The sequence below is a fragment of the Gracilinanus agilis genome, chromosome 3 (genome assembly GCF_016433145.1).
Source record: "Gracilinanus agilis isolate LMUSP501 chromosome 3, AgileGrace, whole genome shotgun sequence".
NCBI classification, from domain to species: domain Eukaryota; kingdom Metazoa; phylum Chordata; class Mammalia; order Didelphimorphia; family Didelphidae; genus Gracilinanus; species Gracilinanus agilis.
In genome coordinates, this window is record NC_058132.1 from 266684452 (window position 1) to 266710070 (window position 25619).

The 25619-nt window shown below is 33.9% G+C and overlaps 1 protein-coding gene across 1 annotated transcript in view; it reads left to right on the plus strand.

Moving 5' to 3' along the window:
- Window positions 1-25619, plus strand: part of BAZ2B (bromodomain adjacent to zinc finger domain 2B) — a 165489-nt gene that overhangs the window by 46467 nt on the left and 93403 nt on the right. Inside the window, exons 4-10 of the mRNA XM_044669110.1 lie at window positions 4849-5055; window positions 5658-6053; window positions 8904-9522; window positions 11309-11605; window positions 12764-12824; window positions 13806-13914; window positions 14190-14291. Coding sequence (XP_044525045.1) covers window positions 4849-5055; window positions 5658-6053; window positions 8904-9522; window positions 11309-11605; window positions 12764-12824; window positions 13806-13914; window positions 14190-14291 — 1791 coding nt within the window. The remainder of the gene's footprint in view (window positions 1-4848; window positions 5056-5657; window positions 6054-8903; window positions 9523-11308; window positions 11606-12763; window positions 12825-13805; window positions 13915-14189; window positions 14292-25619) is intronic.

Sequence of the window (25619 nt, forward strand, 5' to 3'; positions counted from 1 at the left end):
TTAATCAGTTAATCAACATGCAGACAACTATGTACAAACAAGATGTATACAGGATAAATGCTAGCTATAAATTAGAGAAAATCACAGAGGGAAGGTATTAACATTAAGGGGAAATGAGAAAGGCTTCTTGCAGAAAGCGGGATTTTAGCTGAGCTTTGAAGGAAGCCTGGGAAGCTAGGGAATGGAAATAAGGAGGGAATGATCTCCAGGAATGAGAGTCATCCAGTGAAAAGGCAGATGGAACATTTTATTTGAGTAATAGCAAACAGACTAGAGTGCTCAATATTCTTTACAGCTTCCCAAAGATGGGTATTGGGATACTATAATCCCCCAAATCTGTATTCATATTGGAATTGTGATCTAGCAGTTACCCATATTAAATTTGCTACATGATAACCCCTCCAAAGATGACTTCCTGCCATTCTCTTTTTGTAAAATTCCTTCTCAAATGCATGTTTAAGATGTTTTTACTTTTCAGTGGAGACTTCTGCTACCAGATCTACACTTTGGTCTCTTTGAATGTGGTCATTGGCTGAGGGGAATGAGTATGAAATTAGAATGTATCCTCGTTTACTCAAGATTAGCTTATATGCATAATGTGAAATGTTTTCTCTATGATGCCAACGACACCATTTGAACCAGCTGGCCATTTATACATTGAGTTTTAATTAGGGAAAGAAGAAGACACTTCAGCTGGTTTAGGTAGGAAAAATAAAAATTAAGGAACAGCACTAATGAGATACCAGCCAATTGGCTTGATCAGGAATATTCCCAGTCTTAAATTATATAGCAAATGCTAAGTGGCTATCTATGAGTTGTTCTCCCAGTTTAAGAATCAAAGGCCTTATAAAAATTCTTATGGCTTTCTCCTTTGAGCTCCTAAAAGTAAGAGGAAATGGCCTTAATTATTAATATAGTTATATTATATATAGTATATATGTGAGAATATATTCTGTTGCAAGCAGCAATTCATTGCATTCCTCAGAATAAGGAAGGATGGCCCTTAGTTCCAAATTAGAACAGGTAAATAAATTTTTTTTTGCACATCATATGAAAGGGACATAGAAATCATATGTAAAACTTGAATGAGTATATAAATGGCATGGGCAGCTAGCAGTGATGCAGTGAGTAGAGTTCTGAGCCTGAAGTCAGAAAGACTTTGTGAGTTCAAACTTGGCCTCAGACATTTACTAGCTGGATAATCCTGGACAAAATCACTTAACCCCGTTGGCCTCTTTTTATCATCTGTGAAATGAGCTAGAGAAGGGCATGGCAAACCAGACCCAATTGAACAACAAAAATAGATGGCACGATTATCAAATTATCCAACAACACAGCAGATCTAATAATAAAAAACAATAACAATAATCATGGTTTATATGTTCTTTACAAGTTATAAAACATATTGGCAGGATAAATACTGTTTCTTATCATTTTAAGATGAATATACTAAATATTTGAAAAGTTAAGTGACTTTTTCAGGGTGATATGCCAATGTGGTTACAGTTCAGACCTCAAACTCATGTGCTCTGATTCCCATTCCATTGTTCTTTTTTCTCTACATGTTGTTTAAAAATATTTTTAGTATTCTAAAGTATCTTCCCTTTTGTGTATTGTTTTGCCTCTTCAAACAAATCTTTAATTTTAATCAGAATATGTACTTATCTCATAAAAATTCTTAGAATTTCAATAATTGTATTTAAATATCTTTTTATAACATCACTAAAGACTGAGAAAAATGGGAAAAGAAAATTATTTCATTGTAGTTTGAATCCCGGTCCCACTAGTTTGTTGTTTTTCTTTTGTTATTTGTGACTTGTATATAATTTGTGTGTGTCTACCTTCTCTATATATAAGATACAGGAATATACACAAAAATCTTCACGCATATGTATCAGATGTATGTATGCTTCTGCATTTATAGACATACATATACACATAAATATGTACATACATATATAGGCATATTTGTGTATGTATATCTGTGTGTATATGTTTATGTATATGTGTGTGTACATTTGTGTGTACATAAAATATATACTCATGCACTTTCTTAAATAGCAAGATCTTTAAAGGGAGTGAATGTATCTTGACTTCTCTCTAGATATATGGCAATAAACTGTCAGACACATACTTTTAAATGATGATAATAATGATGTTTGTAATAGATATTGAATCTACTTCCATAATATACATGAGAATTAGGCAGAATTAGTTACCATATAACTTCAGTAATTCTAGATGCTGTGCTATTGAATGTCCTTTAGAAATGTGGCACCTGGAATTTTAACCAATAAAATGAGGCCATTTCCCCAAGAATAACATCATTTACTAATAGGGATCATATGACAAAGAAAGGGTCCATTATGTCTGCCTCTTACTTGAAAAACTTTCTGTAAGCCCTAACCTTCTCTTATATAGAGAAGTATATCCTTTCTCTGGTCGGCCTGACAGTTCGTCTTTTAGACCTCCCCTGGTATTCCCAATTGGTGGGTATCTCAAAAGATGAGGTGGATTTAGATATTTCAGCTCCTCATCTCCTCCTCCCCCTACCCCCAGCCATTACTTCATCACATGGGAGGAGGATCTTCACCCAGCTTGGAAAAATTGATGGCTGCCCTGCCCTGCTTTCAAATGTCTTAGGAAAAGTGTTCTCCTTTTAAAGATAAAGAAGGATCAGGTCTCTACTTTGCCTCTAACAAAAGACAATAGGTTTCAGCCCAGGTAGGTGCTTTGGGACCTGGGAGTAAATTGCTTTAGTTTTAGAAAGTGAAGGGCTTCAGCCTGACCTTTAAAACTCAGATTAAGAAAATGAATGATTTTCACATAGAAATTTTACTAATAAATAATGCAACTCAACAACTAATAATACAACACAATAAACAACACATTAATTTCCCTCAGAGGACAAAAGCTGTCCTGCTAGGTCAGGAGTCCCAAACATAAGGTAGGTTTACCCTTATTGAGTATAAAATGTTTGTCAAGAGAGTAAGGCATATTATGATTTGGTTTGGGGAACTGCTTTCCAAACATCAAAGTTTAAAAAAAACTTTATGTCACTGGAGAAGCATATCTCATTATTACTGAATATGCTAACTAAGCCTTAATTTCATTTATAATAACTCTATGAATCAAGATGCTCATCTCTGTTCTCAATCAAATTGGCAAGAAACAAATTGAAGATGTAACATGATAGGCATCTCTTTCAAAAACTAGAGTGAGAATAGTATTTTTGATTGATAAGAAACAGAACCATAGGATATTTGTTTGTTCTGATAGACACTGAACAATTTTATAATAATAAAATATTATGTAGTGAATATTTTCTTTATTAAAAAATTAGCATCTTTTATGTGCATATGTCTTTTCAACCATTTATTTCCTTTCATATTGAATGAATGTCATGGGAAGGTAAAAGTATATGGGGATGAAATTTGGGTGTTTCTCCACTAAAAGAATGGAGTATTTTCCTAATTTGGGCAATCTTTTTTTTTTTAAACCCTTAACTTCTGTATATTGGCTCCTAGGTGAAAGAGTGGTAAGGGTGGGCAATGGGGGTCAAGTGACTTGCCCAGGGTCACACAGCTGGGAAGTGTTTGAGGCCGGATTTTAACCTAGGACCTCCCGTCTCTAGACCTGGCTCTCAATCCACTGAGCTACCCAGCTGCCCCTAATTTTGGCAATCTTAATAGCCTCAGTTGTCCAAACTCTTAGCCTCTTCCAATGGCTTTGTTTTACACAGAAGAGGGAATAGAACTAAACTAATAATTTCGTTAAATTCCAAAACACAAATTACAATAATGAGATTGACACAAACATATCTTTAAAATATAAGGGAGAAAAAGGGGTTTTATGGGTTGAATATATTAAAAGGTGGTCGCCAAGGGAAATTTCCCCAATTAAGGAATAACCTCAAGTCAAAATTGACTTTTATGTTGATTTATTTACAATTAGGAAGGTTGAAGGTAGGGAAATTGAGATAGAGAAACTCTGGCCTGGACCAGAGGCCAGGACAAGGTAAGGATTTAGAGGCCCAGTAGAGGGGCACAGAGGTTAAGTAAACAAGGCTTCTAGCCACAAGGCCTTTTACAATTAGAGAGGCAAGAGAGGTCTCCCTGAGGGTAGAGCCTCCAGAAACGCCAAGGGAGGAGAGAGAGAGTCAGCCTAACTTACCCACATGACAATTCAAAGGGAAGCAGTCAGAGGTCCCACCAGAGTCTCAGCATTCCAACACTCCTCCATGATCCAGAAGAGGTCCTCACCAGATGCTGCTTCCACCTAAGACTTCACTGACTGAGGACCTTTTCCTTTTAAAGGGGTCACTTATGCATCACTTCCTGTTTCTCCCTCCTAATTTTCATGTCCAATCACAATTCTCATAAGACCTCCGAGGGGTGGGTCAGTTGACTCTAGCACACTTGGGTTATGGACCTCCCAGAATTAGAGGTGTTCTCACCTTTGGTGATTAAATCTAAAGATGGACAGTGTAGACTTAATCTAATTATCACAAAATGTTCATTTGTAAACTTGTCTTGCATATCTATTAAATAATACACAACCTCAGTTTTTTTTAATTTCTGAAACATAATAGAAATCTAGAATTGTGTCAATGATATAGTTCCTTTCTAATATTTTGTATGGGCTAACTCTTATAGGCTAGATTGAGGGCTTCCCAACAGGTAAGTTCAGTTTGAGAAATTTGTTTAATTTATTACATTTATCACTTGTGAAATTTATTTCCTTCTTTCATCTCAAGAATAAAACATTATTTGAAAGCATATCCATGTACTCAAAATTGGATTCCATTTTGAAAACAAAGTCTTAATAAAATCGTTTGTCTTTTTTCAGAAACCAAGAAAGAAAGCCATGGAAAGTTCAAGCAACAGTGACAGTGACTCAGGCACATCCTCAGACACCTCAAGTGAAGGTATTAGTAGCAGTGACTCAGATGATTTAGAGGAGGATGAAGAGGAAGAAGAAGACCAAACTGTTGAAGAAAGTGAAGATGATGATTCTGATTCAGAAAGTGAAGCACAACATAAAAATAAAACCAAGGTATATTCACCAATAGTTTTTGCCTACTTTAAGTTTTAAATGAATAGATTTACATTGACTGTGAATCAATCATAAAAATATTGTTTTAAAAATAAACACATTTTCCCCTTTTTATTTACCAACCACTACAAAAGAAGAGGCAGCACTGAAATAACAGCATAGAATAGAAATCTACTTAGAGTTAGAAAGATGTGCATTCAAGTCTAGACTCCCACATATGTTTCTGTGTGACCATGGGCAAATCACTTAACCTCTAAATGTCCAAAAACAACTCTCTGAGACTATAGGTTAACCTATAAAACACAGATCTGCTTCAAAGGAGCAAGATTCTAATAGGGATTCAATTACAATTACAATTGTCTTTTTCCAGAAACCAAGAAAGCCATGGAAAGTTCAAGCTTTTCTGCTTCAAAATTGATACTACAAGGGAAGAGTTAATTTTTTAAAAATATATATGAACAAGAAGATTATAGTCTTTCTTTGAAATATTTTTACTGGTTTATTATTTAATCGTTAGAATTAAAGAAATTCCTTATATTCTGTGTGTTTATGGTCTTTTTTCTACAGATACTAAGATTTTTTAAAAAAAATATTTCTTACAGGTGCTATTGCATGGTATTATGGACCTGAAATCAGATGGACAAAAAGCAACTGAAAAGTCCCAAGAAAAAAGAATACACCAGCCAATACCTCTTGTGTCTGAATCTCAGACTCACTCATCATTCCAATCCCAGCAGAAGCAGCCTCAGGTTTTGTCACAGCAGCTTCCCTTTATTTTCCAAAGCTCTCAGGCAAAGGAGGAATCTGTGAACAAACACACCAGTGTAATACAGTCTACGGGATTGGTGTCCAATGTGAAACCTTTGTCTTTGGTAAATCAAGCCAAAAAGGAAACTTACATGAAACTGGTAGTTCCTTCTCCTGATATACCCAAAGCAGGGAATAAAAATACCTCTGAAGAATCTAGCCCTTTGACCAGTGAATTGAGATCCAAACGGGTAAGCAAAAATTTCTGGAGAGAAATGTTTTTATGTTCAATCTTGAGACTGAAATGGTAGTTGATAAGCCATCTTTTGAACTATTTAATATGTAAACAGAATTCAGCTTTTGGAATTTTGTCTTACGAACTTCTCAGGAAAATTGTTTTGTAGATTGAAGAAAAAATTTTTAATTATTTTCTTAGGGAAAAGCAAAAGTTTTTTATTATTAATCAGAAGTCTTAGATTTGAGGAAAAATAAAAAAAATTCTTGATTTCATTGCTTCTTTATATGGTATATGAGGAGAAACAATACATTTGTTGTATTATGGATTTATTAAATAGAGGGAAAACAATACAGATATAAAAAAAGGTTTAGATAAACAACCATTCTGAGGATTAGCAAAAAGCCACCTTCTACTTCAATATTAAAAATAAAAAGTTTAAGATTGTAAGAGGAATTAAGCAGTGAGAATTCTTATATAGGAAATATTATTAGCAATCTTTAACCATTTAATACAATCTCCAAATTTCACTCGTTTGTTAAATTAATCAATATTCAAGAAATATTCATTGAGCCTCTGTTTCCTATGTACAAGACATGATAGTAGATATTACGAGGGATTCAAAGACATCTTTGTGTCACATAAAGGAGCTTATGATATAGTAATAAAATGAACAGAATTTCTTCAGATAAGAATTTAAGCCCAAACTAAAATTCTCAATTAGAAAAGCACCCACTTGTCACCACACTCATTTTAGAGCCATGCAAGTTATTTGTTTTTTCCTTAATCCCCAGGGCTTTACGTGGAAATAAGCTTATTAATTACTAAAGAATTTAGGCAAAAGTTTCTAGTTGCTTCTCAGTACTACCTTTTTATTGTTGTTGTTGTTGTTGTTTTACGTAATACTTCACTGCAAAATCAAGTCATACCACATAGAAACAAATTTCCCATTATACCAACCTGAGCCAGGAGTCTGAGTATGACATGTAACCATCTAGAATATTTTAAAGTTTGGGTTATTTTATTCACTCTTTTCCATATCAAAGTTATCTTCATATTTGCAATAAGAATTTAACTTATATAATAATTCAAGCTCTTCTTTGGATCTAAAATGTATTAATAATTCTACTTGGGAATTAAATTTTTCATATACCCTTTTGATGATGGTTTAATGAAATTGAATTTGTTTTACTTGTACTAAAGAGATCCTACAGAGTTAAAAGCATTCCCACCCCCATTTACAGAAATAAATTGCATCACAGTTGAAATTACTCATTCCCAATACTCTCTACAGTTCCCAGGAAGTTTTTTGTAAGTGGACCTTATTGAGTAGGTAAAGAGGAGGTATGGGCCAGTACGTAATTCCGCTAATTATCTTAAATTTCTCTTTTAATCCCATTTGTCTCTCTTGCTTCCAGTGTTAAAAATATTTACTGACTCTCTCTTAAGAGAAAGGCATTAGGTAAAATACTATGCTTGGATATAAAAAATGATTGGGGCTTAGTTCCCTCAGAAAGTTTTCTTTCTAAGAGAAATGATGACAGATACATGTGTTACAGTTAAATTATTTGCAGTATGTGGTAAGTAATGAATAAAAGGAGTTCAATGAGAAAAGAAGCATATGAGTTCAGATGAGAAAGATATTACTTCCCTTTTGGTTTATGAGAAAAGATTTCTTAGAAGATGACATTTTAACTGAGCCTTAAGAATGAGTGGTATTTCAAGTGGTAGGAGGTTCTCTGCACACAGAAGGAATGCCTTGAGCAACTGTAAAAAATTTCTAGAAGAAATGATCACCTGTTCTGAAATATAAAGTATATATATGGATGCGTAGATTGGGGCTAGATTGTAAAGGGCCTTGAATACTAGAATAAAAAGTGGATTTAATTTTGTAAGTAGGAATGAATGACTGGAAGGTTTTTCATCGTGGACATGAAATGGTTAAAGTAGGTCTGTAAGAAGATTAATCTGGCAAATGGGAAGTTCTGAAGAGACTTTGGTTTGAATATTACCTCCAACACTTTTTGACTATGTCTGTGGGTATACCACTTAATCTCTATGGTGCTCAGTTTCTTAGGATGAAATGGAGATAATAATATCTATAATATTTACCTGACAGAATTGTTATGAGGATATGATATTGCTAAGCTTTATATATAGCTAGAATTTCTAATATATAGCAAAGCATTTTACAAACATTATCTCATTTATCCTTTTAACAAAGAGTAAGTGCTATTGTTATCCTCACTTTATATTTGAGAAAAGTGAGGCAGACAGAATCTAAGTGTCTTGCCCAGGGTCACATAGCTAAAAAGTGTCTGAGTAGGATTTGAACTCTGGTCATCGTGACTCCAGGTCCAGCCTTCTATCCAATGAGCCACTTTGCTCCTTTAATATAAATTATTTATGTAAAGCATTTTGAAAACCTCAAATTGCCATATAAAAGTTGACTAAAAGGGTGAGACTATAAACTGAAAGACTTGTTAGTTAGGAGGCTATAGTTTATTTGCAAGATAATCAAGACCTGAGCCAGAGAGCTAATAGATAGATATAAGAAGGGAAAATGTCAAGAAAAAAGTGATAGAAGTCTTGATGACTAGATATGGACACTAAGAGGGCAGAAGTTTTTAAGATATCTCTTTAAATTTCAAGCCTGGACAAAGGTAATTTAAAAAGAACTGGTGGAAAGGGGAACTTCTGCATTTTTTTAGACCAAGTGCTACCTCCCAGTATACATTACCTTAAAGTAATTTGCATGTTGCCACACCTGCATTCCTAGTCTCAAATGCTGAAGGAAAAACCCCAAAATGTTCTTGATAGGAGAAGGTATGGTACATTGTAGTATTGACTTTTTATGTTTCAACAGGAACAGTTCAAACAGACATTCCCAGCACAACTAAAGAAACAAGAATCATCTAAGAGCCTGAAGAAAGTTATTGCAGCTTTGTCAAGTCCAAAAGCAATCTCTAGCTCACCAGCGCATCCCAAACAAACAACTGTAGAAAATAACCACTCTAATCCATTCTTGACAAATGCACTTTTAGGTAATCACCAACCCAATGGAGTTATTCAAAGTGTCATCCAAGAAGCTCCTTTAGCACTTACTACCAAAAGTAAAACGCAAAGCAAGATAAATGAAAACGTTCCTACTTCAAGTAATATCCCTTTTTCTTCACCTGTAAATTTAAGTACATGTGGGAGAAAAACATCAGGCAGTCGGACCCCTGTAATGTCCTCTTCCTCTCCCGTACTGCATGGTCCAGGGAAGGAAAAATCAGTCAGCAATAATATTATAACCACAGGAAATCCACAACATCACCTGCCTTCTGCAAAATCCATAGTGGAACAATTTAGAGGAACAGATTCAGACATTCCTAGTAGTAAAGATTCTGATGACTCAAATGATGAGGAAGATGAGGATGATGAGGATGAAGAGGATGATGATGAAGACGATGAAGATGATGATTCTGATGACAGCCAATCAGGTTATTTTATTTTATTTTTTTAAACCCTTATCTTCCATCTCAGAGTCAATACCGTAAATTGGTTCCAAGGCAAAAGAAAGCTGGGAACTATTTCCCAGGGGTGGTTAATTTATTTGCCCAGGGACACACAGCTACTAAGTGTCTGAGATAACATCTGAACCAAGGGACCCCCCACCACTCACCATCATCACTAGGCCTCATTTTCAATTCACTGCTCCACCTAGCTGCCCCATATTCTCTATTTTTAAATGATTAGAAGTTTTACTGTGACAACTCCATGAATGAAAATATTTTCCAGAGTCTAACATGAACAAAGTTCACAGTTGTAAATCACTATAAATATTTGTCATTCACATTTCCTAGATATCAGTATATTTTTAATCCTATATAACTCCAGAAAGTATTACAGCTAGAGAATTACTTCCTGATGCATCATTATAATTCCATGGCATAAATTTTATGTTCAGTTTTGTCACTGGGTTGACATTGGGCAAGTCAATAACCTTAAAATTGATTCACATCATGCATATATCCACACCCAGGAAATTGCCGACCCATTTACAGAGCATCTAGTTACATTCCTTAGTAACTCTTCTCCCTTTCCACTATTGTTAATCCTATTATTAAGTTTTTTAAAATCCAGTGCCTCAACATCAATTAAACATAATCAGACTTACCCATGAACACAGATTTCTATGAAAATTGTGTCAACCACCTGCTTTTATTCCAGTTCACCATATGATTAAGATGTTTTTCATTCATTTGATTATGGATATTTAATTGACTTCAATCATTTTTCTTTACCTGTTTCTCCACTGAACTATATAATGACTATACACTCTAATCTGAGTTTCGCATCTGCAGAGTACAGTATAAAAAGGGAATGTATTTTAAAATATTAGCAAATAATTATGTTTAAATATTTAATTAATTTTCTAGGATTTAAATAACTTAATTAGTTATCTTTAAAAGTAGTTATTTAAGTTTTAATTGAAAACACTGATAGCTAGCAGGTGCAGTGGATAGAGTTCAAATCCAATCTCTTGATACTTTCTAGCTGTGTGACCCTGGGCAAGTCACTTTTCCTCTGTCAATCTCAGCTTCTGCATCTGTAAAATTGGGGTGATAATAGTAATATCTATTCCTGGGGTTATTTTGAGGATAAAACAAGAAAATATTTTTAAGCACATTGCAGACTATAAAATGCTCTATAAATGGTAGTTGTTATAATTATTATTATTGTCATTATCAAATAGCCCCTATTAATATTATATTTGGCAGCTAGTTGGTAAGTGGATATTGTGCTGGATCTGTAGTCAGGAAAATCTGAGTTCCAGTACAGTCTCATATACTTGCTGGCTGTGTGACCTTGGGCAAGTCACTTAGCCTCTAGTTGCCTTCATCCACTGGAGAAGGAAATGGTAAACCACTGTAGTATCTTTACCAAGATAACCCCATGGACAGTATTGGCATACTATGGTCCATGGGTTCACAAAGAGTCAGACATAACTGAATGACTGAATAAACAACAAAGTATGATTTTAAATGACAGAGGGGGTAAGAGGAAAGAATAAGTCCTTATATAATACCTCCTCTATTGTCATGTCCTGTGCACTAAGCCAAAACATTTTGATGGCAAATACCCACATATGATAATTTATTTCTCACAAATGCTGACTATTCAAACATTATATTTGGTATAAGAATGACCAGCTTGGATTCTGGTGATCATGGGCTCTTGATAATGTACAATCGCTTTTCTTTTTTTTTTTCTTTCACTTTACAGAATCAGATAGTAATTCTGAATCTGATACTGAAGGGTCAGAAGATGATGATGACGAGGATGATAAGGATCAAGACGAATCTGATAGTGATACTGAAGGAGAGAAACCCTCAATGCAGTTGAATAAGACAGCTTCCTCTGTCAAAAGCTCTTCCCTCAGTCTCACAGCTCACTCAACGCCACTTAATCTCCAAGTGGCCAAACCTCCAGGCTCTGCTCCTGCTGCCTTATGTCCTGAATCCCAGTCACCCGTTTTTCTCAGCACTCCTTCTTCTACACTTACTTCAAGTCCACACTGTGGTACTTAAACTTTATTTTATATCATTGTAAAATGCACTGTCAAAACTGAGGCAGGAATATTTATTTGTAAAAATGTTCTAAAGATGATATCAGTGGAATAAAATATTGTGTCTGGGGAAGGGTTGCTAGGTTAGGTCAAGACTATTCTCTGAAATTAAGAACTTTTCCTATATGACACATTTGATTTAAAAATGTGAACATTTGGGCCAGCTAGACATCTTAGTGGATAGAGTGCCAGGAAGAGTTCAAATATGGCTTCAGGCACTTCCTAGCTGTGTGACCCTGGGCAAGTCACTCAGTCCTTACTTAGCATCAATTCTAAGACAAAAGGTAAAGGTTTTTTAATAAAACTGGACATTTTTAAGATCCTCTTTTAGTTTTATGGCAACTGTAGCCTTTGTGCTATCATAGGATTTGATTCATAGTTTCATATTTTTTACATTTTTAAAGATAAATTTGAATTATTACTTGAGATTTAGCCAGCCAATTCACCAGCTAATTGGAAAAGACTCTGATTTTTCTGTACGTATATAACACAGAAAGAAATTGAGCCAGTTAAAGTGTTAACAACTGTCCAAATTATCACATTCATTTTCCTCTTTATAAGAAAAGGTCTCACTGTTCTTTTTTTACTTAAGACCCATGTGGCTTAAAATTAAATGTCTTTAACTTCATGAGTCTGATAGTAATATGTTAGATAAGAAGTTGCTCTACAATCTATTCTTAACAGACATCTTTATGTTGTCTTAATATGCCCTACATCTTGCCTCCGTGATTTCCTCCATGACAGGTTAAGTAGGAAAAGCCAATACATTCTTTTGGTTGTATTCTGTTCCTTTTTCTAGAGAATAATGGTAAAATTTTAGACTCTTCAAGTCAAAAGGGATTTTATAGGTCATTTATTTCAGTCTCCTAAATCTTTCAATGAATTCTTGTGAATGTAGTCCTAACAGATGGTTTACTCATTTTGAAATACTTTGTTACACAAAGATTCAATGAAACCTGTGTAAAAGTCATGAAATAATATGACAAAATTATATTATTGCTAAAATTGACAAAGCACAGGAAGAAAATATTCCATAAAAGCTTTAAAAGTTTTTAAAACATTAATCTTTCTCTAATCTTTTTCTTAAATTAATCAGTCGAATTTTTTCAAAGGTACTTCCAAAAGGAGAAGAGTAACAGATGAGCGGGAACTGCGTATTCCTTTGGAATATGGGTATGCTTCATGTGATTCCTATTCCCCACCTAAAATACTTATACCTTTAAAATACTGTTTCATAAGCATTATGCCTATTTTCATTTTCTTACATTAGTTAAGAGAAATGGAAAAAAAAAGATCTGTCATGTTAAGTCTGAGACATCAGGAAGCATAGTTAATATATCCAAAAAGAAGCAGAAAATAAATGCCAGAATTTCACAAAATTGATATGAAGGAAGCTTTATGATAATGGGGTCAAGCAGGAAGGAAATTGGAACAATACAGTTAGGTGGAAAGAATAAAAACAAGAAAACTGAAAAAACGTATTAATGTGACTTAGCACAGAATCTTAGTGAAGTAGTAGCAGGATACTAGGGTAGAGTTAAAAAAGGAAAACAGGAGACCATAATGAATAGAACTGAATGGTAGAACAAAAGAAACAGTAAATGAGATATAATATCAACCCATCATTACAAGCATTTGATGGCATTCTGATTAACACAGTGATCTATGACAGTTCTAAAGGATTCATGTTGAGAAATGACAACTACCTCCATAGAGAACCTGAAGGATTCTAAGTACAGATTGAAGGATTTTTTTCCCCTTCTAATTGCTAATGTGTAAATGTGTTTTAACGTGATTTCCAATGCATAATAGGTATCAATTATTTTTTGCCTTCTCATGGGGAAGGGGTTAAGGAAGAGTGAGAATTTGGAACTGAGAATCATTTTTTTTTAAAGAATGGCATGAGCTATAGAGAATTGATAACTGGAAGGTAAATTTTCTTCTCTTGACACTGAAACTCTAAATGTCAAATACCATGCTTTATCTCTAGGAAGTTGAGGTATTAAAAGGCATTAGTTGCTAAAACTGGGAAAACTAAATAGTCAATTAATATTTTATAAATTAAATTTCAGATTTACATTTTTATGAATTAAAATATTGAAATATTATCTTAAATGAGGTATTTTGTAACCTATATTTCTATTACACATATAGCTGGCAAAGGGAGACAAGAATAAGGAACTTTGGAGGGCGCCTACAAGGAGAAGTAGCATATTATGCTCCATGTGGAAAGAAACTTAGACAGTATCCTGAAGTAATAAAGGTATGAACTTTTCTTTAAATGGCTAGTACATTCAGTATCTATTAAGCATGCTTACAATAAAATAATGTGTACTCATTCCTCAACTAAAGTTCCTTGATACAAAATTATCCTCTCATGTGAGTCTAATCTACCTTAACCTGTTTCCAAATTGACCACTTATAACTGCATATCCCCTTGAATAGAATATGCAAAACATGACTCCTGAAGATAGCTGTACATCAAAGCTGAGTTGTAATTATTAAAACCTGAAGTGGAAAAATATGTGATTTTTTCAGTATCTCAGCAGAAATGGAATAATGGATATCTCAAGGGACAATTTCAGCTTCAGTGCAAAAATAAGAGTGGGTGACTTCTATGAAGCCAGAGATGGACCGCAGGTATCCACTTTTTAAAAAAGTAAAGTCTTTGATCCACGGAGTAGTAACAATCTAGATGAAGTGATTTTTCACTACACTCTGGAACATTGTCTCTTATTAGTTAATTCATAAAGCTATACTTTATTCTGACCACTTAAGGACTCAAACTACTATCGTATAGTAACAAGGAGCTTTGAGATAACATTTCCTTAAAATTGAATTTTTCTCCTATTACTATTGTGTTTGTGGGGTTTTTAAAAACATGATAAAGAACTGTTTGTAAGTATAATTGTGGTTTGCTAAAAATGTCTTGTTTTCTGGATACAGTGACAAAATAACTAGAGAGATTTGAAGTAGCCAATAAAGCATATAGATTTACAGTAGCCAAAGAATTTAGTAACAATCAGGTTATCTCTGCTTCAAAAAGACGATAAGATGATTCCTAAAAGATAACAATTTTAATGAAATAATATTACTTTACTCCTGCAATGCTGTGTGCCTTCTTCACAAATTTGGTAATTTCCTATTCCTTCCCTTCTACTTGGTTCCTTAAACTCATTAGGTAAGTTTCCTGTCAATATTCATTTGACTAAAGACATTTTGAGTTTTCTTCAATAGTTACATAAATGTCAATGTCTTGAACAAGATAGTTGGCAGAGCATGTGACCATATCAGTTAACCAATGATATTCATTGAATACATACAACCTACCTAGAATGCTGTTTGCTAGTTATGTCATCATATTTTTTGTTTACTTATTTTTCACATTATTTCCCCTTCATAATCTAATATATATTCTGCTGTATTTTTTTTCTCTTTGTTTTCATCACCTCCATAGAAAGTAATGCTCTCAAGAAAAGAATTTTTTTTAATTAAAATTTTTGATGAAAGCTTCTCTAGGAAACACGTGACTTTGGAGCAAAGTATTATTCTCTTATTAGATAAGTGTATTCCAGGCAAGTCATTTCATCTCCTTTTCCCTTGGATTCTTCATCTGTAAAATGAAATTAATGATTCATGCTTTTTACATAGTGTTAGAAGTTTGTTGTGGAAAAAAAAAGTAAAATGGAAAAGGAGAATTAATATAAAGTAAAAAAAGAAAAAACATTTTTTTCAGTGTGCAGTATGTTTATCAGGATTCTATGACAACCTTGTACTGACATGTCCCCTTTATGGTAAAGGAGTAATTGCTGTTTACTGCAACCATTTCTTTTGGATGTAGATATACTCTCTCTTGGGAAACTAGAAGTATGGTCCCCAAAGGAGACAGTACCTCAGAGACAGAATCACTAACTTCTGTACTTCAGGTCACAAAGGGAGGATAATCAGGAAACCACATAAGTACTATGCATGAATAATTGGTAATAGATTGCTCTGCTCATGCAACTCAGTTGTACTTTCAACCTTTCCCTGTTGGTGCATCATAGTTCTCATTCTCAAATTCTTTGTAATGTACAGAAATTGCAACTCATAAATTACTCATGCCAGTAGTGTTTACTTCCCTTAATTAAGAGAAAATAAATTGTGCCATTGTTTCAATATGCCATGCCAAGCACTGGTTTTGAAATCAGATAACTCTCAAATTTATTCTCTGTGTGACTTTGGGGAAGACACTTAACCTTAAAAACCACCCCCACAAACTAACCAGACTTCTCATTTATCTTACTCTGACCTTCTTAATATTCAGCCCCTAGAAATTATGATCAGTTTGCTCAGGATGTACTAGCAATCTTCTCAATGTTAATTTTCTGTGTTTAAGAGAGGATGTCCTGAAAAATGACTTAAGTCTTGGAGTCAGAAAAAAAGAGGGTTTTAAGTTTGGCATTTATACTTACTGGTAATGTGACCTTAGACAAATTAATCTTTGAGTTTTGGGGAATAACAAAATTTCTCCTATTTCACAGGACTTTCTATAAGGCATTCTTTAAATATGAGTCGATTATTAAGTGTCATCTTAGGTAAATATCTACAACAGCCAGCTTTCTGGAGAGCTGCAGGATAAATGGAACTGCTCAGAGAAGTCACCTGCACACATAGGGGATTCATCAGGGCACTCTTCCAATTCTACCCTATTGTAATACTTCCTCCATTCTCCTTATCATTGTAGTTGTTGGCAGGTTTTTGTTTTGTTTTACTTGCAGGATTAGTTGGGTATAATGGCAAAGGAAGAATATGATGATGGGTGAAAATATTCATTGTCTACTACACAGAAAGACATCTCTTATGAATGCAGTGTGATTCAGCAGCCTTCTAGCTGTCTTGCTCTCTTAATCTCCAACTTCCTTTAACTTCTATTCCATTATTTTACCAGACTTAAGCAAAACATTGAAACAGGAAATAAGGTAAAGGAATCAATAAAGGACCTTCCTTGTGTGCTCTAGAAACAAATGAGCAATGGCACAATTTGCTTTTCTTTAATTGTCTTCTACATGAATCTTTTTAAAAAGACCCTACTTAGAGGTGGAACCGAGGTGGCAGAGTAGAGGCCAGGACCCAGCTGAACTCTCTCAACATTCCCCTCCAAACAACTTTAAAATAATTCTTAAAATCCAGTTTTGGGATAGCAGAGTCAATAAATGGTGAGAGGGAGTAATTTTTCCAGTCTTAAGCCAATTTGGAAGCCCTGAAGAAGTTTTTTACACTAGGGTTGATGTATGCCTGAAGCATATGGAGAAACACCAGCCAGGAGCTTAGAGGAAGCTGTAACAACAATAGCAACAGTAGCAGTAACTTTGGAAGCTCTCTGCAGAGACAGTAAGGCGGATGACAACTTATCAGAAAGAGATTACAGGGGGGACCCTTTCCTGGCCGTGGATACAACTGGTGCTGATTGTCAACTCTATTGCCCATAAGTAGTTCTGGGTTGCTGTTCCATGGCTAATTGGAGAACTAGTTCTTGTGGCTGCAAGGAAACATAAGCCCTTCTTGGGGAAAGAACAAATGTATAGATGTGGAGATCAGTGGCCAAATGTCTCCTTGAATCATACCACTTTGGAAGCACCAAAAATTTACAGACCCCTTAGAACTTGCTCTGAAAAGAATAGCACAAAAAAAGCTTGAAACTTGGCACACTGCCTCCTTAATCTTAGGTGAATGGAATTCCAATTTTAACATAATGTTAAAAGACAAGAAATAGGCTGGGAAAATGAGCTAACAACAGCAAAACAAGTACTTATCATAAAAAACTACTATGGTGGCAGGGAAGGCCAAAACATAAACTTAGAAGTGTGAAAGGAAATTCTTGGTTCTCTTTGTCTATTCTGACTTTACACTTGTGAAAAGGGAATCCTTTGTTCTCTTTGCCTAGTTGGAGTTAAAGCTTTGGTTAACAATAACTTAAGAACCCCTACTTAGTACCTCACTAGATTGTGAGGTCAGGATTAATTCTCCTTTGTCTACTTTTGAATTAATCAACAAAAGCAATGTAGTCATACTTAACCCTAAAATAAGGGAAACTCTTTATTAAGTGAATTTGCACCTCCAACAGGAAGATACCCCTACTTAACCTTAAGTAGGTGCAACCCAGGTGCTAACAGGGTAATAACTCAGTAACATTAACTCCAAACTAGATGAGAACTCAGAAACATGTGAATCCTAGGAAGACTTGGACTGCAAAGTGAAATGAGCAGAACCAGAAGAATATTTGTATACAATAACAGCAACATTATATGATAATCAACTGTGAACAACTGAACTACCAACTATTTTCAGTAATACAATGGTCCAAGAAAATTCTGAAGGACTTAAGATAAAAAATACTCTCTGCCTCCAACAAAAGAATGAAGTCTGAATGAAGACTGAAACATACTCTTTTAACTGTATTATTCTTGAGTCCTTGGGGTTTTTTGATCTGCATTTCCTTTTGGTACTTGTCTATTATGGGAATTACTACATATGACTAATCTATTTTGAATTGCTTCCTTTCTCAAAGAGGGCAATAGGGAATTCGAAAAAAATTTTAAAGAATACTAAATTTTTTTGATTATATGTAATTAAGTAAAAAGGCAAAAAAAAATTAAATGTAAGCAGGTTGAGGGGGAAGTATATTGTCAAACCTTGGTACTTGATGGTTTTAGAGCTCATCAAATGGCATTTGGAAAATTTTGATGAGAAAAAATGGTCATGATATTTGATGTTTGCTTGGCATTCAATGCACTTACTAAAACTTGATGGCTTTGCAATATTGGGGGGCATATGCCTACTCCAGCCAAAACAAAGGATCATGTGTTAGTTCAGAAGCATAAAGAAGAGCTCAACACTGAGTCACTGCAGGAACTTCAATAGGAGCAGCAATAGCTAGCAGTGGGAGAAGTTTTCTTCAAGTGATGAGGAGGAAAAGGAGATGGTCCACCCCCTTTGTTAATCAAAGAAATTCATGCAAAATGGTTGGAAATGTAAAACTTTGTTGAAAAATATCACCCTGATAAAGCCTTAACAAGCAGAATTATAAAATTTGTTAAATGACCAGACTATTCCCACTTTAGAAGAAGAATTTTGAAACTCAGACAAAAAAAACCCCACATTTTTGGATAGGTTTCTTGTGAGTCTGGTAAATCTTAAGGGAGGGTTCAGTGGTGATAAAGGATGGAAAAGAGAAACAGAAAGAATTCTAGAAGGGCAGTTGCCCATAGATATTGTGGAATGGGCTCCTCTCCCATATAATAAAATTTCTCCTCCCCACTATCCCTTTAGGCCATGAACTCCTCTCAATACAGGTAAAGTTAAGCTAAAATTATTTTTATTTAATCTAATTCTTTTTATTTATGTCTATGTATTATTAATGTTTATTTAGTAAAATATAATTTCATTAATGCATATCATATATTATAGTAATAATACCTTATAAAATCTGGGTTTTCTGGGTGTCTGGAATGTATTAATTCAATTTACATTCCTTCCTGATTGAAAAAATTCATTTTATACTCAACTTTTGTGGTACTTGACCTGCCTTCTGGAAGGAATTAATGATACATACCAAGATACCACTGTAATTGTACTACCTGAAAGCCATGATTTTTTTTTAAAAACCTAGAAATCACATTTTAAGAAATTCTCAAGATATCTTAGATTCAGGGTGGCAGCTGGGTGGCTCAGTGGATTGAGAGCCAGGCCTAGAGACAGGAGGTCCTAGGTTTGAATCTGACTTAAGACAGTTCCCAGCTATGTGACCCTGGGCAAGTCACTTAATCCCCGTTGCCTAGCCCTTATCACAAAAAACACAGTATTGGCTCCAAGACAGAAGGTAAGGGTTTTATTTTAAAAAAAAAAATTTTTTTTCGATTCAGAGAATAAAACAGAAATTGAAATAATCCAATAATCACCTCCCAAAAGATCTCATGATAAAAATATTATAGCCAAGAATATTATAACCACATTCCAGAGCTTCCAAATAAAGTTGATGCTTCAGGCAGCCAGAAAGAAATTATTTAAATACCATGGAGTTACAGTCAGGATTAAACAACATTTAGCAGCTTCCATGTTAAAGGAGCAGAGGATTAGAATATGACATTCAGGGAGACAAAAGAGCTAGGATTACAATCAAGAGTAACCTACCCAGCAAAATTGAGTGTAATCTTTTAAAAATGAATATTTAATAAATTAGGAGACTTCAAGAATTCCCTTTTTTTTCCAACAACACTGCATATACATTTTAATGAATAGAAAGCATATCCAAAGTAAATACAAAATAGTTTTGGAGGATTAGGAAAATCTTTGTATAGGAGGTTGTATTTTGAGGTGAATTTTGAAGGGAATTTGGGATTCTCAGAAGTAGAGGTTAGGAGGAGTGCATTCTTTACATGGGAGAGAGTCTGTGCAAAAACATGTAGAAAAGAGCTGGTTTGGGGCACCTTGGTAGCACAGTAGAGAGAGCACCTCACCTGGAGTGTCAGAAGGATTTGGTCTCAAATCTGGCCCTAGACATCACCAACTTCAAGAATACCTAATGAAAAGACAAGAACTGAATAGAAAATTTGACATTCAAATAGAAGACTGAGAATATAATATAGACGTATAGAAAGGTAAGCATGAAAGAGTAATCATAAGAGACTCAATAAAGTTGAACTGTCTACATTTCTACATAAGAAGATGATAAAGATAATTCCTAAGAATTTAGTCATAATTAGAGCAGGTAGAAGAGAAGTCTACATAGACTGTGGGCACAACTAAGTCAGAGAAAACGGATCAAGAAAGAAAACTGGGGAACTTCCAAGTGGCTGAATTGACAAGACTTGAAAAAATACAGCTGAGTTAGGCATGCCAAATCAGGGCATATAATCTAAACTTCAAAGAGAATTTCTGCAAATGTAAGCTAGGGGTGATCTTTCTTTTCCATGGAGGACAAAATATTGCTTTCCAAAGTCTTGCAGTATGGAATTATAGAGTAATGAAGGAAACTTCAAACATCTGGTAGCTCTGAAAACTCATTTGAGCAGTGGGAAAAGAATAGGTCCCTATATCCAAGATTAAAAATTGTGGCTTTTCTAAACAGACTGAGAAATCTACCTATGGTTTTGTCATACCAAACCTGTTGGCCTTAGTCTGAAAAATGAGATAACATAAAGTAGACTTGCCTACAGAGGCAAGAACAAAAGTGGAGACTCTTCTAAAAGACGGTAGATTATAAATATGAACTTTTTTTCCCCCCAGTTATTCCTATCTCCCTATGTTTCCCTATAAATTTTCTGGAGAAATAGGACATGGACCTGTAATTTCACTAACATAAGGAATTACCAGTGAGAAAAATATCTCTACCAATAACAGTTGGCATCTTTTCTGTAAATTACAGTTTTAGGGCGATGTCTAAAATAATTTGAATTTCCATGACTTATCCATTATGAGTTAGAGAGAGAAAGGTAATGGAGGATAAATGAAAGTGGGAGGCACCAGTGAGCCATATCTGTGATAGAAAATAAAATCATTTAGTCCATGGCACTATGATTTTTAAAAATTTATTTATTTTTAAACATTTTTCCATGGTTACATGATTCATGTTCTCTTCCTCCCCTCCCAGAACTGATACATGATTTGTTTTAAAGTAAAATTATTTAAGCCCTTTGGCAGTACCTAATTAAAAGAGATAATCAAGGAAACTACTTTGCTAAAAGGTAACATAGATGATGAAGTAACATAAAAAATTTTTTTTCAGAAGTTTCTCTTATAATCAATAATATGGAATTAGGTCTTAATTAATGTTACATGTAAAACCCAGTGGAATTGTGAGTCAGCTACAAGGCAGTTGCGGGGGTGAGGGGAGGTTGAGGGAAGAAGGAAAGAACATGAAATATGTAACTATGGGGAAATATTCAAAATTAAATTAAAATTAAAAATTAAAAGAAAAAGGAAAAAAAAAGTTTCTCTTATAAAGATCTCAGTTCTCAAATATATAGGAGATGGAATCAAAAATTTATAAAAATAACCATCTTGGCTCCTAAGTATTTGGGATAGAACAGGTATTAGCTCAATCTCTCTCTCTCTCTCTCTCACCATTCCTTTATTATATAACAGATTATTAATTCCATAGTTGTTATTATTTAAAATGCTATCCTCATCATGTGGGAAGGATTGTATTACACTGATTGAACATTGCATTATAATGATCAACAAAAGTATTGTTTAATCTTAATTTATGGATGGCTAACATCTTATTTGAAGAGATTCCTTAAAGTTTCATTTTACTCAATAAAGTCAAGGATAACCTTGATGCATATACCAATTATTTTCATGAAGATTTCTTTGAAGTGAGAAATGAGGCACATGGGTTCTTGGTAAAAATAACTTATATTTATAGAGTGTCCTACAAATCTTATTTAAAGATAAACCATATAACACATTAAGGTTTGCAAAGCATTTTCTTAACAGCAAAATATTTGAAGTAAGTGAAACCATAGAGGTCAAGTTGATAGTTATTGATATTCTTGTCATCTTTTTATGTAGTAGTGTTGTCCATGATTTTTTATGATCTTTTGGGATTTCGAGGATTTATAATATCATAGATTACCTACTATAACCTCTTAATTTCATGGAACAAGTCAGCATTTGAACCCTGATATACCACCAACTCTAAATCCAGTGTTCCTCCCTTACACTTCAGGTATCTTACTCCTTTTCACATATATTGAAAATCAGTCCTTCAGTGCTATCTTCTGGATGTAGTAGGCTTGATTCAACTGCTCTTCATTCTTTCATCTTTCTATAGACCATTTCAGCTTCTTCTTGTGGTACATTGGGTATTAAAGTGTTATATATAGAAGGTTTGTTCTACTTTCATCAGTAGTTAAAAGTTTGTTATAGAAATGCTGGTAGACCTTTTACATATATCTTCTTCTAGTTTTATCTGTAAGGTTGTAATGGTCTTATTTACATCTTAGTTTTCCATAAACTTGTTATGGATTGGTTAGAACCTACTAGTCCTTATTTTGTTAGGCAGTATTATTCTGAGTTTTCTACTCCTGCAATGTTTTATCATTGTTGTTCTTGGCTATTGTGTCTACTTGGCAACAAAATCAGCTGTTTCCTCTCTGAAACAGTTTCTGGGTCTTTTGTTCTCCTTGTTATAGAGGTTGCTTTATATTGTTTAATGACTTCTAGAAATGATAATATATATGTTAATACCTTTTCCCCCATTTCATTTTTGAAAGTCAGTAGTTGACATGAAAGCCCTAGTTCTGATCCTTAAAGAGTTTCTCCTAGACTATTTGCAGAAACCTAATTGGTTTCTCTGCTTCTAATTTCTACTCTCTCCAATCCATTTTCTACATAGCTGCCAAAGGAGGTTTTCGCAAAAACAAGTATGGCTAAATCTCTCCTTTTTCATTAAATTCCAGCAACTTCCTACTACTTTTGGAGTAAAATACAAACTCCTCTATTTGACTTTTAAAGCCCTTACAATTTGGTCCCAAACTACCTTTACCCTAATTAGTATCATTAAACATTATTCCCCTTCACACAATTCTATGGTGTAACCAAAATGATGGTCTTGCTGTTTCTCACACAACACTCCATGTCCCTTCTCAGTGCCTTTAAATGGTTGTTCTGATTACCTGAAACACAATCCTTGATGCCCTCTGCTTCATAGAGTATTATAAGACCCAACTCAAACTCCTCCTCTTCCTACAAGAAGTCTTTCCTAATCCACTTGGCCACCCTGCTGACTAATGCTGTCACTCCCCAAACTTCTTTAATGCTTTTAGTTATTGGTAATGGCTCCAAAGTAGAAGAACAGTGATGCTGGTATTTCTAATAAGCCTAAAAAAAGTCATAAAGTGGCTATGTTCATATCAGAAATACTTATTAGAAATGGAATTTACTCTTATGTACAATTTTCAACTTACTCAAAGGGTCTTGGAATGTATTGGTCATTGAAAACAAGGTCCTACTGTACCTTGTAAATGTAAAATGTAAAAATAATAATAAGATATAAAATAATAATAATAATAAGATGTAAAAATAAAAGTCTGAGTTGAAGAATGCAATGTTTCTGATTCCCAGATCTCACTAAAATCTTCTCAGTCCTGCCATATAATCTCTTATGGGAGATCCTGGGTTGTGATGGAAAAATGATTAATTTGCCATCAGCAAACCTGGGTTCAAGTTCCAAATCTTCCATTTACCACTTTTTTGACATTGGGCAGGTTTCTTCACATCCCAAGTCATCCAATTTCCTCACCTATAAGATAAGAGGGGCAATAGATAGATCTCTTCTGGTTTTAACCCTTTGATACAATGATGGCTTTTTCTTATAGCCTAATGGTGGAAGACAGTGATAATTCAAGCTATGCTAACCAACTACCCAGTGAAATACTACAAGCTCTTGTTATGTTTAATTATAATTTCATTATGTCTTGTGGTTTAATTTAGCACAAAAATGGCAATATTGATAATTGTTTGCCTCTTGTAATTTTTCAACTTTTTTGGTTATTTAATAAAGACCATATTTAAAATGCCTATGATAAAATTATATGTATATAGATAGTCTAAAAACTAAATGGTATTTCTGCCTCTGTGCAGAATGATAAAAAGGATAAGCCAGAGGGGCTGCACAGAACCAAGCAAGCTCCACTTTGTTTCTTGTTGGGGTTTTTTTTGCTTTGTGGGTTTCCTAGTCAAAGGAAATATTACTTTCAATAGTGAGACTCTTTCTACTTAAAAAATTTTCTCACATTGTAAAACCTGAAGGATTTTACATTTCTCTCCCATAGTATTTAAGAGCCCAGTACCATTTTCATGCCACAGTGAATCATCAGAAGTGGACATTTTGGAGGAGAATCATTTTCCAATAAAAAATTTTTTTCTAAAGTTACAGACATTTTGAATATTTTTTATGGTTCACCATGATCTACTAATTTTTGGAGGCACAGAAGGTTTGTGAAAATAGTTAGAAAGGAGAAAACATGTTGCATAAGTTTCAACTTAAGAAATATGGCTTAATTATTAGAGAACAGGAACTATTGAAGAATTATTTCAGTGAAAGGATACAAAGTATATTTTGTGATATTTTTAGCATATTGTATATGTAAAGTTATTATGTAACAAAGAAAACAATAAGAATGAAGTATTATTAAGAAAGCAAGAGCAAATTGTAATTAAATCATCATAAAATTACAAGTATTCTCCTATTTCAATTGTTTTTAATATTTGTTTTGACCTAGGTAGACTTTTAACTTTTTTAGTATCAATTAGAAAAATTGAGGATAAATTCTAAAGAAAGTTAATTTTTCTCATCTATATTACTGTACCATATTAAACAATTAGATTTTTAAATATTTGTATGTGGCTAATACAAGAAACTCTAGAGGTGATCTCAACTTTGTTTTTTTCAAAGATCTTAGCCAAAATTATCAATAAAGCATATGTTTTCCCTGTTCCATCATTCTTCATCTGTTTTTCTTCTAGCTTAGCAAAATGAATGTTTTGTTGGTAAAAGCAACTAATTAGTATTACTAAAAGGGCTAAAGTCTATGCATATATAGTAAATTTACAATATACACTATTACCCCATTATGTTTACCCAAAAACATTCACTCCTATAAGCTTAATCTGTATGCAATATTATCAGTATTCCTTTTCAATTCTGACTTGAGAGAGGTCAACTAAAAACAATTCATTGTAAAACTATAGTGTTAGAAGTTAACAAACAGATATTATGTGAAAGCATTTAATCCAAACCTAAATTGAATTAATTATACTCTTATTATGTATTTCTAGGTTTTTCTGATCTAACATGTCAAATAGTAATAAGTTCTTTATTTTCTTTTCAAAGCAGAAATCTTTTGAGAAAAAGATTAATTTCTTGAATGTCTTTGAAAAACTAGAAATGTCTTAGTTCAGCAGAATTTGTATATCACCAAG